The sequence below is a fragment of the Rhinoraja longicauda genome, chromosome 24 (genome assembly GCF_053455715.1).
Source record: "Rhinoraja longicauda isolate Sanriku21f chromosome 24, sRhiLon1.1, whole genome shotgun sequence".
NCBI lineage: Eukaryota > Metazoa > Chordata > Chondrichthyes > Rajiformes > Arhynchobatidae > Rhinoraja > Rhinoraja longicauda.
The window spans coordinates 15,162,892-15,181,854 of NC_135976.1; the positions used below are offsets into that span (position 1 = coordinate 15,162,892).

Genomic DNA, 18,963 nt, shown 5'->3' on the forward strand with positions numbered 1-18,963 from the left:
GGGATTGCCATAGAGCAAAGGATGTTATTTGTTAAGTGCGTTTAAGAAAGTATTCTCAATCACTATGTAGATGGTGGTACTGCAAAAGCACCAGACTTGACCTCCTCTTCGGAAATAAGGCTAGTTATTTTAATTTTGCCATTATGTTCTGCACAGGCACTGTAGGCCAAAGGGCCTGTTCCTGTGCTGTAGCCTAGTTTAGTTTAGTTTAGTTTAGACTCAGCCCACCGAGTCTGCGTCGACCAGCGATCCCCGCACACTAATGCTACGCCACACACACGAGGGACAATTTACAATTACACCAAGCCAATTATCCTACAAACCTGTACGTCTTTGGAGTGTGGGAGGAAACCGGAGATCCCAGAGATAACCCACACAGGTCACAGGGGGAATGCACAAACTCCGTACAGACAATCACCTGTAGTCAGGATCGAACCCGGGTCTCTGGCGCTCTCAGACAGCAACTCTACCGCTGCGCCACTGTGCCACCCTGCATTTCTCTACGTTCAATGTTGCGCATGAATTTAAAACCAGAGCATGAAGTATGGATTTTTTTTTCAAACTGGCTTCAGGCAAAAAGAATAAATGCTACGCTGACTTTGAGCTAATTGGTAAACCTCTTTGGAAATGTCACAGGAAGTGACAAAATAGAAAATGTCACGTTAAGAGCAGGTGAGACTACAGAAGCGCACACTCAGAGCAGGGTACTGGAAGCCCAATATTAGCTTGTACTTTGTGTCCCTTTTGGGATCCCTTGATATTCCAAACAGATATTTAAAATGGAGAATGTTTCCATTTACCATAGAAGGGGTAGGCCATCTAGAACAGAGATGAGGAAAAACTTTTTTCAGTCAGAGAGTTGTAAATCTGTGGAACTCTGCCTCAGAAGGCAGTGGAGGCCAATTCTCTGAATGGATTCAAGAGAGAGCTAGATAGAGCTCTTAAGGATAGCGGAGTCAGGGGGTACGGGGAGAAGGCGGGAACGGGGTACTGATTGATAATGATCAGCCATGATCACATTGAATGATGGTGCTGGCTCGAAGGGCCAAATGGCCTACTCCTGCACCTACTGTCTATTGTCTATTGTCTATTGTCTATTGTCTAACAGTACAGCACAGGAGTGGGCTGCTCATCCCACAATATTTGAGCCAAACATGATGCCAGGTTAAATTGATCTCATCTGCCTTGTCCATGATACATATCCCTCTATCCCTTGCACTTCCATATGCCTATCTAAAAGCCTCTTAAACGCCACTGTCGTATCTGTCGCTACCACCCATTGCTTTCCAGGTCCCCACCACTCTCTGTGTGAGCTTGTGCTGCACATCTCCGTTAAACTTCCCCCCTCTCACCTGAATGCTATGCCCTCTGGTGTTGGATATTTCCACCTTGATAAAATGGTCCTGACTGTCTATCCTTTCTACGCCTCCCGTAATTTTATATACGCTCTGTTATTGTTTCATTTGGATGAGAATTATTTGGTTTGAGATCAGAAGCAACCATAAATAACTGCCAGGACTAAAGAACACAAATATCTTACTGAAGGAAAGAAACATAAAGTGGCGGAGGGACATAATGGCTCATGATTTTCAACTGTCAACAATTATTTTTTTCCTTTACTTCCCTTCCTTACTGTGCTAATTTCAAATATACCTTTTTAATAATGGCTCTCAAACCTGAAAGCTAATCAAAAATGGTATATGTGTGTAACGCCACTGCTGGAGAAATTCAAGGGGTCCGGCAGTATCTGTGGAGAGAAAGGACAGGCAGTGTTTTGGCAATCAGACCGAAGAAGGGGTGGCACAGTGGCCTAGCGGTAGAGCTGCTGCCTTACCGCGCCTCAGACCGATGTACGATCCTGATTAGGAGTGCTATCTGTACACTATTTGTACGTACTTACTGCGACCGCGTGGGTTTTCTCCAGGTGCACCAATTTCCTCCCACACTCCAAAGAGATACAGGTTTGTAAGCTAAGTGGCTTTGGTGGAATTGTAAACTGTCCCTAGTGTGCAGGATTGTGTTTGTGTACGAGGTGATCGATGGTTGGCGAGGACTCTGTGGGCCGAAGGGTCAGTTTCCACGCTGTATCCCTAAAGTTTAAAGGATCTCGGACAGTCCATTTCATTCACAGATGCTGCGTGACCTGCTGAGTTTCCCCAGCACTTTGTGTTTTGCTGAAGATTCCTGCATCTGCAGTTCCTTGTGTTTTTTTAATCTTACTGAAGAGATGGGCAACAAAAATGGGCGGCTGAACATATCAACTGTTCCAAAATCGTCGGGAAGAAAGGAAGGACAAGAGGTTGTAGCAGCAAGTTTAAAACTGCAATAGTAAATCACTCAGAAAGAGTTAATTATTCTGGAGTGGACAGAGAAATTGGAAAGGGGATACAGGAAAGCAGGTGCTTGAAAATTTAAGAAAATTATTAGAGGTTGCCTCATCTTTAATCAAGATCATGGCAGTGGAGCAGTCCAATGAGTCAGCAAATGTGAGATTTAAGTGAGAACGAGAGATACATTACTCGGCTTTATGTTTAGTTTAGTTTAGTGATACAGCGCGTAAACAGGCCCTTCGGCTCACCGAGACTTCACCGACCAGCGATCCCCGCACAGTAACACTTTCCTACACACACTGGGGACTATTTACAATTATACTAAGCCAATTAACCTACAAACCTGTACGTCTTTGGTGTGTGGGAGGAAACCGGAGCAACTGGAGAAAATCCAGGTAGGTCACGGGGAGAACGTACAAACTCTGTACAGACAGCACCCGTAGACAGGATAGAACCCAGGTCTCTGGAGCTGGAAGGCAGCAACACTACAGCTGAGCCACCAATATGTCAAGAGACAGAGCCAAAAATAAAGAATGTTTTATTGTCATATGCAACAAAAATGAAAAATTAAATTGTGGCGGCACAGTGGCGCAGCGGTGGAGTTGCTGCCTGACAGCTCCAGAGACCTGGGTTCAATCATGACTGCGGGTGCTGCCTGCACGGAGTTTGTACGTTCTCCATGTGACCGCATGGGTTTTTGTCTGGGTACACCGGTTTCCTCACACACTCCAAAGTTTAATTGGCTTCTGTAAATTGTCTCTAGGTTGTGGGATGTGAAACAGCGATAACATACAGCTAGTGTACGGGAGGTAGACACAAAATGCTGGAGTATCTCAGCGGGTCAGGCAGCATCTCGGGAGAGAAGGAATGGGTGACGTTTTGGGTCGAGACCCTTCTTCAGACTGATGTCAGGGGAGGGGGGCGGGACAATGATAGGATGTAATCGGAGACAGGAAGATTAGTGGGAGAACTGGGAAGGGGGAGGGGATAGAGAGGGAAAGCAGGGACTACCTGAAGTTAGAGAAGTCAATGTTCATACCGCTGAGGTGTGAACTACCCAAGCGAAATATGAGGTGCTGTTCCTCCAATTTGCGCTGGGCCTCACTATGACAATGGAGGAGGTTCAGGACAAAGGTCAGATTGGGAATGGGAGGGGGATTTGAAGTGCTGAGCCACCAGGAGATCAGATTGGTTGAAGCGGACTGAGCAGAGGTGTTGAGTGAAACGATCGCCAAGCCTGTGCTTGGTCTCGCCGGTGTAGAGAAGTTAACATCTGGAACAGCGGATACAATGGATGAGGTTTTGCAGGTGGTGCAGGTGAACCTCTGCCTAACCTGGAAAGACTGTTTAAGTCCTTGGATGGAGTCGAGGGGGAAGGTAAAGGGACAGGTGTTGCATCTCCTGTGGTTGCAGGGGAAAGTACCTGGGGAGTGGGTGGTTTGACAATAGACAATAGACAATAGGTGCAGGAGGAGGCCATTCGGCCCTTCGAGCCAGCACCGCCATTCAATGTGATCATGGCTGATCATTCTCAATCAGTACCCCGTTCCTGCCTTCTCCCCATACCCCCTGACTCCACTATCCTTAAGAGCTCTATCCAGCTCTCTCTTGAATGCATTCAGAGAATTGGCCTTCTGAGGCAGAGAATTCCACAGATTCACAACTCTCTGACTGAAAAAGTTTTTCCTCATCTCAGTTCTAGATGGCCTAACCCTTATTCTTAAACTGTGGCCCCTTTTTCTGGACTCCCCCAACATTGGGAACATGTTTCCTGCCTCTAACATGTCCAACCCCTTAATAATCTTATACATTTCGATAAGATCTCCTCTCATCCTTCTAAATTCCAGTGTATACAAGCCTAGTCGCTCCAGTCTTTCAACATATGATAGTCCCGCCATTCCGGGAATTAACCTAGTAAACCTACGCTGCACGCCCTCAATAGCAATAGTTTGGGTGGGAAGGGATGAGGGAACCGTCTTTGCGGAAAGCAGAAAGGTGTGGAGATGGGAAGATGTGGCCAGTAGTGGGATCCCGTTGGAGGTAGCGAAAATGTTGAAGGATAATTTGTTGCATGCGACGGCTGATGGGGTGGAAGGTGAGGACAAGGGGGACTCTGTGCTTGTTACGAATGGGGGGAGGGGGAACAAGAGGGATACTGAGGAGACCCTAGTAAGAGCCTCATCTATAATGGAAGAGGGGAACCCCCGTTTCCTAATGAATGAGGACATCTCCAATGCCCTAGTGTGAAACACCTCATCCTGGGCGCAGATGCGGCGTAGACGGAGGAATTGGGAGTAGGGGATAGAGTTTTTACAGGAAACAGGGTGGGAAGAAGTGTAGTCAAGATAGCTATGGGGGTCATTGGGTTTGTAGTAGATGTCGGTCACTAGTCTATCTCCTGTGATGGAGATGGTGAGATCCAGAAACGGTAAGGAGATGTCGGAGATGGTCCAAGTATATTTAAGAGCAGGATGGAAATTAGTGGTGAAATTGATGGTCATTGAGTTCTGCATGGGTACGAGAGGTAGCACCAATGCAGTCGTCAATGTAGCAGAGGTAGAGTTCGGGGATAGGGCCAGTGTACGCCTGGAACAGGGATTGTTCAACGTACCCTACAAACAGGGAGGCAGGCATAGCTAGGGCCCATGTGGGTGCCCATAGCTAAGCCTGGGATTTGGAGGAAGTGGGAGGAGTCAAAGGAGAAGTTGTTGAGGGTAAGGACCAGCTCTGCTAGGCGGAAGAGAGTATTGGTAGATGGAAATTGGCTGGTTCTGCGGTCGAGGAAGAAACGGAGGGCTTTAAGACCTTGCTGGTGGGGGATGGACGTGTAGAGTGACTGGACATCCATAGTAAAGATGAGGGAGTGGGGGTCTGGAAAACGGAAGTTATTAAGGAGACGGAGAGCATGTGAGGTGTCTTGGACATAGGTAGGGAGGGATTAGACCTGGGGGGATAGGATGGAGTCGAGGTAGTGTACGGGAGATCATTGGTCAGCGCAGACTCAGTGGGTTGTCAAGCCTATTTCCATGCTGTATCTTTAAAGTAAACTCAACTCCATTTCCAATATGTATTCCTTCGGTTGATAAATAAGGGAGCACGATCGAAATGTATGCACAAAGAATCACTTCTTTGAGACTGCTGTTAATGTTAATTCACAATCCCACATCAAAGTAAATCCAGACAAAACCATTCGGGCGCTCATTTTAAATTTCCTATTAAATAATGTAAATGGCCAAGGTACTTGATATGAAATTACCATATCTTTGGAATAAATATAAATTTCAAATGATTCCATTTTGTATTAAACGACTTTCTTTGCATTAAGATGCTAAATATCTCAGACTTCGAATAAATTGTAAAAATGACTATACTGCAGTCTTCTAATTGTGATGCACTGTATACTTTCAGGATCTTTGTTGTGTATATTTACTTAAAATCCCATTAAGTTCATTTGGAATATTTGTCAAATTCAAAACTCACCTATATTGGAAAAGTTTTTTATCTTGATAAATCTATTCTATTAAATTATGGGATGCATTTTCCAGTTAAGAGTCTCTCTAGATACAAGTAATGGTTCAGAAAGTGTTTAGTTATTCTTAGAATTAGCATCCAGCTGTTAAGCTAATAAACATGCATCATTGACAAGGCATGTGCGGCTCATAAAATTCTTTCAAACTGAACTAATTGTTTATCATGGCCTAATAGCCTGCTGAAATCTGCCCACATTACAGTCATGAGAAATGGTCACACTCACATTCAATGGACTCCAATCTATGTAAAAACAAGTAACTACAGATGTTGGTTCACAAAACTAGGTCACAAAGTGCTGGAGTAACTCAGTGGGTCGGGCAGCATCTCTGGAGAATATGGATAGGTGACATTTTGGATTGGCACCCTTCTTCAGACTGACCCAATTGTCTGAAATAAGGATCCGACCCGAAACATCACCACCAGGGATGCTGTCTGACCCGCTGAAATAGTCCTTGGATTCCATTCTATAGCGAGTTGATGGTACGTCTGAGTCATGGGATTTTGAATTAGTCCATTTATTTTCAATCGTCAAAACAAATAAACCCACAAACCCGCATACAAACCCACAAACTCCAGACACAGAGGCGGTCGGGTGAGGAGAGGGACGTCGGTTTGCAGGCCGAGCTGGTCGAAGGCAACGGAAGAGGCCCTGCAGAGGCCTGGGGCTTACCTGGGACAGGAGCCGCTCCAGTACATCGAGCGCGTGGACTGGACTCTGGACTTATTGTAAATGGCACCAAAATATGGCGATTTGTGCATGTGTGAGCAATGCAAAAATAATTTCACTGTGCAGTGCATACGTGACAATAAACTATTGAACCATTGAACATGCACACGCATGCATCCACCCACGCACACACGCACACACAATTATTGTGCAGGCTGTGCACACTATATCAGAATAAAATGTTCACGCACTTCTGGATATGTTTATTTTTAATAATCTAACAATTTGGCTTGCTACACATTACACCATGCAATTTCCCTGCAAGATACGTCAGCACCGCCATTAAAGATTACTTATTCACTTAGTTCATGAAAGATATGCATCTGGGTCAGACGGACCCTTAAGTTCTTCGGTTTAATGCTCACTTGAAATGAATAATGTAGACTTAACTGGAAAGTAGGCCTGGATCATTTATACAATGATTTGGCTTAGCTGGTTAAAAGTTGTCAGAAGGTTGTAACCTTAAGTCCCAAAGTAGGCCGACTCTTCAGCCCAATCTCAGTGGGGGCGACAGAGTTGTGCAGCGGTAGAGTTGCAGCCTCACAGCGCCAGAAACCTGGGTTCGATCCTGACTGCGGGTGACCGCGTGGGTTTTCTCCGGGTGCTCCGGTGTCCTCCCACACACCAAAGCCGCACAGGTTTGTAGGTTAATTGGGTTTGGTAAAATTGTAAATTGTCCCCAGTGTATAGGATAGTGCCAGTGCACGAGGGTGATCGCTGTCAGCGTGGACTTGGTGGGCCGATGGGCCTGTTTCCTCGCTGTATCTCTAAAGTAAACTAAACTAAAAGTAAAGTACTCAGGGGTTTTTTTGAGCTTGGCAGTGCTCAAAGAGCTTGGTAATATATTAGATAATAAATGGAGGTGCCATCAGTCTTTATGAGCATCACTTTCAGTGTTGCAGTCAGGCAAGGTGTCTCTGAGAGATTTAAGGCATATATAAATAATATTCAATCACTCTCTAGGTACATCTAGACTAAAGTGGGAAAATCAAGATGCCATGCTACATTCAAATTTGGTGATCCTTGTTAGAAAGTCAACATCTGTCAAAATCATGCGAGGATGTGTTATGAGGAGCCCCCCATTTCTAGCCCCTTACACTATCTAAACATGAAGCAGTGGTGTTGACAAAATATCGAGCAGTCGGTCACATTTTCAAACAGATGGCCGTGGAGGCCAAGTCAATGGGTATTTTTTAAGGCGGAGATTGACAGATTCTTGATTAGTACGGGTGTCACGGGTTATGGGAAGAAGGAAGGGGAATGGGGTCAAAAGGAAAAGATAGATCAGCCATGATTGAATGGCGGAGTAGACTTGATGGGCTGAATGAACTTATGATAGACACAAAAAGCTGGAGTAACTCAGCAGGAATAGGCGACGTTTCGAGTTGAGACCCTTCTTCAGACTGAAGGTATGAACTTGAGATAGAAATAGTTTAAATCACACTTGTTGCAGAAATGGGTGGGCAGTTGTCCAGTTTGCACTTGCCCAAATATTTGCACAGAAAGGAGTCATGAAATCTTTCAGTTCCTTTTCTTTTCCTTTCCTTTTCCGAGACAGTTCCTCAGGATTGAAGATTTCTTGCTTCCACACCAGCAATTGAATAGAATAGACCGAGCAACATGTTGGACCAAAGGCAAGGAAGACCAAGATGATTGATCACCAATTCACTGAGTAATTTCTGGTGAATATGAACAACAATCTCTTTTGCTGCTGCTTAGCATTTTGTCACACTTTTGAGTGCAGCATTGTGCCTCTATTTTCATGGACATTTCCCAGGAATGTAAATTGCTGTAACTGTGTGGCTTATCCACATTGCAGTATCTAATATACCAAAGAGCAGTCCCACGCATTGCATGTAATTATGTAAGCAATATACTTTACATAACTTTACATCAAAAACGCAGCGTGTCTTTAAGTTATTTGATAGCTGTTAACTGCATTTTGCATAATAACAAAGGAACAGTTTTATCTCACAATATCAATAAACATTAATCATAAAAACCGGTATATTAATTTCCATTTGCTGACTCGCTAATCACCTTTTAATATGTTTATTAATTGCAGTAGAAAGTATTTTTTATGATGATTCTCCAATTTACCTTCATGTTGACATGGAGAAATCATTCAACAAAATTCTGTCTGATTGAATAACAATCAAGCTTTTCTTTCAGTAATCATTTGCCATAATATTCCATTACCATACCTTTTCTCGTCACAAACTCAAATTGTACTCGGTTTCAACCGCCTAGTACAAAACCCATCATGTCGATTTTTTGAAATATGGTCAATGACAACGACACAATGGAATACAGCAATACAGTTGCATACATACAGTGTAAATACAGAAGACCCTTTCACCCAATGAGTCCACACCGACCAGCGATTACCCCGTACACGAACACAATCCTACAGACGAGGGACAATTTACAATTTTTTTCCTTGCAAAGCCAATTAACCCACACACCTTTATGTCTTTAGAGTGTGGGAGGAAACCGGAGAACCCAGAGAAAACCCACACGGGAGAGCAAACAAACTCCGTACAGACAGCACCCATAGTCCGGGTCTCTGGCGCTGCAAGGCAGCAACTCTACCGCTGTGCCGCTGTGTCCCTTGAGCCTCTCTTCCACTAGTTCATGAGGCAATGGTTGACCCAACTTCGCCTTAAAACCTCATCACAAGGAACTGCAGATCCTGGTAGAATAGAAGGTGCTGGAGTAACCCAGGGATCAGGCAGCTTCTGTGGGGGACGTGGATAGGCAACATTTCGGGTTGGGACCCTTGTTCAGACAAATAATCTAGGAATTGTATATTAAAGAATAGATTGATCATAAATTGCTGCTGAAAAACACTTTGCATTTCTGCCATCCTCGTAACTGTCGGTTCAGAATGCACTAGAAACAGCAATATTTAATGGAAAAGGAAAGAAAAATTGCAGGTGAATTGTAAAATGAACAGTCACAGGTGAGCACATCTAATAATAGCACCAACATGCTGTTTCACACAGGTATTGCCCTGTAATACTGGGTCACTCTAACAATGCCGCGCATTTCCATATTTTACAAATGAATAATTGCATTAAGGTGAAGAGTCAAAAGTGTTCAATTGTCCTATGAACCAGAAACAGGACAATGAAATTCTCACTTGCTGCAGTTTTTTACACGCAAATAAATGCAACAGCGCAACAAATAAACATACAGTAAACAATAATACAATAAATTATCAGTTATACTAGATAACCAGACAATAAGGCCTAGATAGAGTGGATGTAGAGAGGATGTTTACAGTAATGGAGGAGTCAGGAATGGAGGGCACAGCCTCAGAATAAACGGACGTACCTTTAGAATGGAGATGAGGAGTAATTTTGTGGGCCAGAAGGTGGTGAATCTGTGGAATTCATTGCCACAGACGGCTGTGGAGGCCGTCATTGGGTATTTTTAAAGCAGAGATTGATAAGTTCTTGATTAGTAAGAACGTCAAAGGTTACAGGGAGAATGCAAGAGAATGGGGTAGAGTGAAAAATAGATCAGCCATGATCGAATGGCGAAGCAGATTCGATGGGCTGAATGGCCTAATTCTGCTCCAATGTCTTATGAAAATGAGTGCAAGCTGAAGCACAGAGGACAAACCTTAAACAAGGTCCATGGTAGTTCGTGGATGAGGTAGGATTGTGGAGTCACTGACCTGCCGGGTGACCGACCAGGTGTGATACAACCTGTCAGTACACACTTCACTACACTATACACCTAGAGAATTTCAATGGAAGTATTCAGTGACATGCCAAATCTCAATACTCTGAGAAGGTGGAGGCATTGATAAGCTTTCTTTGTGTTGGTCCCAGAACAGATCATCACAGTTGTGCATGCCCAGGAACCTGAAGCACTGTCCCGCTGTTGAAGTCAAGATCATGGAGCCTTGTCTTTATTGGTATCGCGGGATCTTAACTTAGATAACTGACCTTGTACAAACAAACCTTCTCGGTCAACCACAGGAGGACCTCAATCTAAACATAGTAGGTGGCACTGTGGCGCAGTCAGCAGTGGACCGACAATCACTCGTACATTAGTTCTATCCTCCACACTCGGGACAATTTACTGAAGCCAATTAATGCACAAACCTGCACGTCTTTGGAATGTGGGAGGAAACCGGAGCACCCGGAGAAATCCCACGCGGTCACAGGGAGAACATACAAACTCCACCCGTAGTGACACCACCCGTAGTCAGGATTGAACCTGCGTCTCTGGCGCTATGAGGCAGCATCCCTACTGCTGCACCCCTGTACCTCCATGTGCATGGAGATTAAAAATGCTGCCGTTGATCTTCACCAGAATCCCATTTACTTTGGTAGCCGGAGATAAGCACACATCTAAATCACTAAGCATATATGGATAGGGCAAGTTTGGAGGGATACGAACCAAACGCTGGCAGGTGGGCCTACTGTTGCTGGGCCATGTTGGCCGGTGTGGGCAAGTTGGGCCGAAGGGCCTGTTTCCACACTGTATCACCCTATGACTCTATGATTCTAATGTATTTTCTTCATCTGGGAGACTTAGATACTATATCTCCTGTCTGAATATTCGTGGACATATGGCTACCAGATGCATAATGTACCTCAAGACTCCATTCATTCTCTTTAGTTCTTCCCTTGAGGCACAATCCTGCCACAATCGGATGCAATTGGTATAGATGAGATGCTATTGAAAGCAGATGAAGAAGCCATAAGAGCCTGTCCCACTTCCACGATTTTTAAGGCGACTGCCGGCGACTGTCAAAGTCGTAGCAGATCGCCGAAAAACCTTCGATTTTTTTAACCCTACGACAATGTCTACGACTCCCCCTACGACAATGCCCACGACAAGCTACGACAAACTACCACCCAGGCGACGGCCAGATGCCGACAACCGGCGACCCAGTCATCGCGACCTAGGACGTCCACCTACGACAGCGACTACGACAAGCTACGACAACCGAAGTCAACCTACCTCCACCCTCGACAAGCTATGACCCTCTCAGGTCACAACTGATGACAACGGTAGCCATTTCACGTAATTTGGGCGCAAAAATGGGTTTGGGTAGGGTCTCCGATCATACAGCATCATGACTGCCAGGAAGCAACATATGATGGCATTGCTCTTACATCAAATGCAAGCCCTGCTGTTTGCAGCGGCCCTCATGCTTAAAATTCAGCAAGACACAAGGACAAGAAGAATGGGGAAGAAGCAGCCCAAGAAGAGGTCTGTGTGGTTGAAGCCCTTGTCCCTGAAGAGACCCAATGCAGTGCAATGTCAAAATAAATGGAAAGAGTTCGCTTTTCAATGCAGTGCAATGCTTGTGTTCGTGTTTATTGGTCAAAATAAATGAAATTAAAATATTTGAAAGAGATGCCATGAGAAACTACTCTGAAATACAATAACATCAAACATCAATCTTTGGTCAAAATGTCCCAAATTAACTTTATTCAAACGAACAACATTTTTATAAAAGGTGGATCAGCACTGGCGACAACCAAAGTCACTTGGCGACAACCGGGCGACAACCTACGACAGCGCCCACGAGGGGATACGACAAGCTACGATCATTGGCATCAAGCCAGCTGTCGCCGAAAATGTTCGAGCAGGGAAAAATTTCCGCGACGACCCGAGAAAAGCTACGACTCAATGGAGACGACTCACGACCGTGCCCGTGACACCCCGCGACACACCGGCGACCGTGCGGTGACAGCCTAGTCATGGCAGTCGCCTTAAAAATCGCCGAGGTGGGACAGGCCCGATAACATCCGGCTGCTTTAGCTTTTGCTTTTGCAGAATTTTTATTTGGGTAAAGCAGACAAATGTGTCCACACTTCAGTGGAGGATGGTTGGAAGATAAAATTAAACGCCCGTTTCAAAGAGATGAGAACTTTGTGAGGAGAAAGTTATACCTCATAAGGTGGCTTGCGGTTTAAGAATACAGCTCCACCACCGACTTTCGGGCAACTGGTGGTGTGGCAACGACGGAAGACCACCGAAAATGTGGCACCCAGGCCCGGGTGAGGTGGCCGATCTCAACCTTGTCAGGACCTCCGCACCGATTGGCGGCTCGAATTTGGCCCCCTGCAGCTGGGATTCTGGAACTCTGGCCTAGCCGGAGCCGGCAGATCTGTTCCCAACGCCGACTTCCAAGGTCGTCTTTGCGGACCGGTATCTCCCCTCCCCCCTCCCCCAGCCCCCCCGCACCCCCCCCGCACCCCCCACCGGCGGCCTAGGCAGACTGTTCCAGTACCGTTGGACTCCTCTTGGAGGCCGTCACCTTTGTTGGTCGGCAAAACAGATAATCCAGAAAGGCTCTGGAACCAAAGGGTGCCAGAAAATCGGTGGTGGACTTATGCTTATTATTAAGGTGACATGGGATGGGTTTTACAAAGTATGCACCACACCTTAAAGGGGCACTTTTTGTAATTGATTGAAAAAAATAGCATGGAAACAGGCTCATCAGCCCAGGTCCGGCGCCCACCATCGATTACCTGTGCACTAGTTCTACGTTATCGCACTCTCGCATCCACTCCCTACACTGGGGAAATTTTACTGTGGCCAATTAACCTACAAACCCGCACGTTTTTGGGATGTGACAAGAAACTGGAGCAAACCCATGCAGTCATGGGGAGAATGTACAAACCTCCCACACAGAATGTGCATGCGGTTAGGATCTGGTGCTGTGAGGCAGCAGCTCTCCCAGCTGGGCCACTGTGCCACCCCATCACTAGACAATAGGGCTTTGTTGATATTCCCCATGTGTTGCTATTCCACATGGATATTCATCAGCTCTTTGTTTTTCTTCCTGATGCTGTGGAGATTGAGTGGAGAGAGGCAGTGGCAACACTACATGAGCCAGAAGACAATGAAAGTGCAGAAGAAAAATAAAGAATAAGGAATTCTTCAGCCACATGACTCTGTACTGTTTATCTTCAGCCCTCTACACACCATTGCCTGAGGGATACAGATTCCCAAAGGAATTTGCCAGCAGTCTACACCGAATGCTAGTATTCAAAATTTTAGTTTAGTTTAGTTTAGAGATACAGCATGGAAAGAGGCCCTTCAACCCACCGAGTCTGCACCGACCAGTGATCCCCGCACATTAACACTATCCTACACACTCAAGGGACAATTTATATTTGTGCCGCACCAATTAACATGAAAACCAATATGTCTTTGGAGTGTGGGAGAAAACGGAAGATCTCGGATCAAACCCACACATGTCACGGGGAGAACGTACAAACTCCGTACGGACAAGCACTGCTCTCAGGTTCGAATCCGGGTCTCTGTCGCTGGAAGGCAGCAACTCTACCGCTGCGCCACCGTGCCACCCGTGTAGAATGTAGAAACAAAGAACTGCAGATGCCGGTTAATGCACAGAAGGACACAAAGTGCTGGAGTAACTCAGCAGGTCAGACTTCTGAATCTGAAGAATGGACTGGACCCAAAGCAGCACCTATCCATGTTCTCCAGGGACGCTGTCTGTCCTGCCGTTACACCTGCATGCTGGTGGACCTGCTCCTACCTCAAGCTAGGCAGGGGGACGCTCCCCCGGGACACAAAGATGGCCAGGCGAGGAGAGGACGGGAGCGTCAATTCACGGGAACTGCTCCGTTACATCCAGGGTGCGTACCGACCAGACTTTGGACTTTGAATAATGGCACCTAAAATGGCGGTGCGTGCATGTGTGATATCTGCAAAAGGAATTTCACTGTGCAGTGGCATATGTGGCAAATAAACCATTATTGAAATATTGAACGTTAGCGTGTAATAATTCTTCACCGGTGTTACACAAGCTTTCTTGCAGAGCAAAAGAAATCCTAAGCTGAATGGCCAGACGCACTCAGTACGCAACACAATTTCATTTGTTGTGTGCAGCCCTTAAGGGATAAACAATCATCATTTCTCCATTCCAATGCTCGAGGTTTAACTTGAACAAACACCGAGAAGCTAAAATGTAGACCATTGGCGAAAAGTTAATCTGAAAAACAAAGCAATTCTCCAGGAAGATCTGCTGACATTATCCTCTGATGATGCAGAGAGTCTGATGCCTCTGCATCATCAATAACATATAAAAATCTGCTCAAGAACGAGACTGCCAAAAAACCGTATGTAGAAACATAGAACTGCAGATACTGATTTATACCAGAGATTGACACATAGTGCTGGAATAAGTGGGTCAGTCAGCATCCCTGGAGAAAAAGGGTGGTTGACGTTTTGGGTCGGGACTCTTCTTCAGACTGAAAGTAAGGGGCGGGGTGAGCTGGAGGCAAGAAACAACCCAGGACAATACAGGGCCAGCAACGAATGATCTCAGGCAGGGCGGTGACCCAGTAGACCAATTGTTGACTTGGGAAGGTGTGTTCTCAAGAGGGATACAATGTGGTGAACGGTGGAACTGCTTAAACGACTACAGTTGAGGATGGAGGCTGGGGAGGGTGGGGGGGGGGGAGGGGAGGGGAGTGTAAGATAAGTTCTACCAGGCACAAAGCCATGCTGGTTTTTGGCACCTGGCAATTTGATTTATTTTTGAGCGATGGGTGCACCAAGCAATTTGATTTATTTTTGCTTCAACGGGAACATTAAGGAGCTCCACACGACTGCTCTGTTAATGTGCCAGTGTCACAATATATTGACACCCATCTCTTCCTTTTTCTGCTGGATTTGCATGCACAAACAATGCCAAAGCCTAATTATTAGAGTGGGCAAATCATCATTTTGCAAATATAATTCCAAAAACAGAAAATAATAATGCAAAACAGAAAACAATGTGGCACATCACAATATACAAATGAAAAGCCACAGCAATCAATCCTATACAAGTTATGTGTAGGAAGGAACTGCAAATGCTGGCTTAAGCCAAAGATAGACACAAAATGCTGGAGTAACTCAGCGGGAAGAAGGGTCTCGACCCGAAACGCCACCCATTCCTTCTCTCCAGAGATGCTGCCTGTCCCGCTGAGTTACTCCAGCATTTTGTGTCTATCTTCGGCTATCAAGTTATGATCAATTTATGTCATTCAATGACATTTATGTCATCCCATCCTTACTTAATTTCAATTATTATCTATTCGCTTAAAAGAATTCATGAACTTAATGTAATGACACCACAATGCCCAGTTTGCCATTCTGAGGTTATCTAATCGGTTGGCTGCGTGACTCTGGCACGAGAAGTGAATATTTTGGTCCAAAATGTCCGATAAATCTCAATTGCACATTAAATCACAATTCTGCTGATAATCGCTCGAGAAAAAAAAAAAATGTCTTTCATGTCTAATTTTGAAGTGCTTCGATAGAACGCGAGATCAGATTACATTACTTGTATCTTTGAAATAGTAATCCACTCACAGCTTGGAGGTAATTTGCACGGTGGTAAAAATATCACTGCATTTCACATCTACAGAATGCGACCAATTGTTGCAAGAAGAGCTTAACTTGCTGCTATGTACACAATAACTCGCTTTGCAATCTGTCCTTGCAATAACTTTTACACGTGACATCAATTGTTACTTTGCTCTTTTGTCACCCTTCATTTTGTCTTTACCTTCCTTTCACACAGAAGGCCGTTAAACCAGAGCATTTCACAGTAACTGAGAGGTTTTCTTTCCTACTCAATCGGTAAAAATCGGCATACGGTTTAAACCACTTTGCAGTTTGATTACACTGATGATCGTCAAGACGAAAGAATACTGACCGTCTTCCCGAGATTTCTGTATGAAGGCTTCCACTCCGCTCTCTCCATAGTTTCCCTCAGAGGCAAGGGTGGACACATAATTCCATCGCAGTGCTTTGACAATGTCGACCATAGCCTGTGTCTGGAACGTGTCCGAGGGAACCACACGAGAGAAAAAGTCGTACCTAGTGTTGTCAGTAAGTTCTGGGGCTGTGGATGCATAGCTTATCTGAGGAATCTGCAACAAAGAAAACACATAAATGAACTATAGGAATCTCAAGGTTTAGTTAAGTACAAGATTGACACAAAATGCTGGAGTAACTCAGTGGGACAGGCAGCACGTCTGGATGGAAGGAATCGGTGGCGTTTCGGCGTGGAGAACCCTCTTCAGACTAGTTTATAACCATATAACCATATAACAATTACAGCACGGAAACAGGCCCGTTCGGCCCTACCAGTCCACGCCGACCACTTTCTCTGACCTAGTCTCATCTACCTGCTCTCAGACCATAACCCTCCCATCCATATACCTATCCAATTTACTCTTAAATAATAAAATCGAGCCTGCCTCCACCACTTCCACCGGAAGCTCATTCCACACAGCCACCACCCTCTGAGTAAAGAAGGTACCCCTCATGTTACCCCTAAACTTTTGTCCCTTAATTCTGAAGTTATGTCCCCTTGTTGGAATCTTCCCCACTCTCAAAGGGAAAAGCCTACCCACGTCAACTCTGTCCGTCCCTCTTAAAATTTAAAAAACCTCTATCAAGTCCCCCCTCAACCTTCTACGCTCCAAAGAATAAAGACCCAACCTGTTCAACCTCTCTCTGTAGCTTAAGTGCTGAAACCCAGGCAACATTCTAGTAAATCTCCTCTGTACCCTCTCCATTTTGTCGACATCCTTCCTATAATTTGGCGACCAGAACTGCACACCATACTCCAGATTCGGCCTCACCAATGCCCTGTACAATTTCAACATTACATCCCAACTTCTATATTCGATGCTCTGATTTATAAAGGCAAGCATACCAAACGCCTTCTTCACCACCCTATCCACATGAGATTCCACCTTCAGGTTTAGTTCAGTTTAGTTTAGATACAGGGTGGAAATAGGTCCTTCAGCCCACCGAGTCCGTGCCGACCAGCAAACACCCGTACACTAGTTCTATCCTACACACTAGGGACAATTTACAGAAGGCAATTAATTTAGAGTGAGGGGGGGTAAAGATTTCATAGGAACCTGCGGGGCAACCTTTTCACACAAAGGGTGGTGGGTGTATGGAACGAGCTGCTGGAGGAGGTAGGTGAGGCAGGTACGATCCCAACGTTTAAGAAACAGTTAGACAGGTACATGGGTAGGACAGGTTTAGAGGGATATGGGCCAAACGCAGGCAGGTGGGACTAGTGTAGATGGGACATGTTGGTCGGTGTGGGCAAGTTGGGCCGAAGGGCGTGTTTCCACGCCCATTTTGTGACAAAATGACTCTGTGACGGAATGTGTGAGGTAAGGAAATACGGATAGAAGAGGTGAAAATTGCAAATCCAGAGGAAGGGATCTCGGTGGATGGGGATGATGGGGGGGAGGAGAAGGAATAAGGGTGGAATAGTGGGGCAACATATTTTCCTCCACACACTTTGCTGAAAATTGGCTTGATACAGAAATAAGCTCAATTTATGGATTTTAAGAATGAGTTAGAATTTACAATAAATATCTTCACGAGAAACAAAAAAATCTTCAATGACACTTTTTTCAAAAGTACTTCATATCATTATTCTGGCATTACGATTATTTCATTTTAAATAGTCATCATGATTTAAGAATTTTTTTCAGTGCTCTGCTTTTCACAGTTTAACGACAGATTAAAATATTGTAATATAATTGGTTTTCTTAATGGTTCAAATTATATTCATAGCACTACCTATAATTCAAATATTCTAGTAACATATCCATTATTTCAATGTAGATATGCTTATTAATAGTTTTTGCCAGAAATACAACTAATTCTACAAAAGGTGCTTATTCAAGTTGTCGAGCATAGGACAGCACAGCAGAGAAACCGTCCTTTTCACCCACAATGTTCATGCTGAGTATAATGGCAAGTGAAACTGATATCCTATGCCTGCACGTGACCCATATCCCTCTATTGCCTGCATACCTATGTGCCTATCCAAAAGGCCTTTTAAATGTCACCTGCATATATGCATCCACCACCAGAGGTAGTCCTCTGGCAGCAGATTCCAGACACTCATTGTGAAAACTTTCCTCGCACACCATTCTGCTCAAATTAATTGGCGCAGGGGCAGAGTTGCTGCCTTACAGCGCCAGAGACCCCTGTTCGATCTTGATGATGGGTGCTGTCTGTACAGAGTTTGTACAATCTCCCTGTGACCGCGTGGGTTTTCTCCGGGTGCTCTGGTTTCCTCCACTCCAAACACCTGCAGGCTTGAAGGTTAAGTGTCCCTAATGTGTGTAGGATAATACTAGTATGCAGGCGATCGTGGGTCGGCATTGACTCAGTGGGCCAAAGGGCCTGTTTCCATGCTGTATCTCTAAAACTAAACTGCTTTTAACTTTGCTCCTCTCTATGCCCTCTGGTCTTTGACATTTCCGTCATGGGGAAAGAAAGGTTCTGACTGTCCACCCTATCTATGCCTCTCATAATTTTCAATACTTTCATCATGTTCACCCCCCT

The 18,963-nt window shown here is 45.0% G+C and overlaps 1 protein-coding gene across 3 annotated transcripts in view; it reads right to left on the reverse strand.

The window, feature by feature from the left end:
- The window catches only part of LOC144605433 (metabotropic glutamate receptor 4-like), an 808,110-nt gene that overhangs the window by 552,082 nt on the left and 237,065 nt on the right, over positions 1-18,963 (reverse strand). For all 3 annotated transcript variants that reach the window (XM_078420690.1, XM_078420688.1, XM_078420691.1), the window contains exon 3: positions 16,292-16,508. In XM_078420690.1, the coding sequence (XP_078276816.1) occupies positions 16,292-16,508 (217 nt within the window). The remainder of the gene's footprint in view (positions 1-16,291; positions 16,509-18,963) is intronic.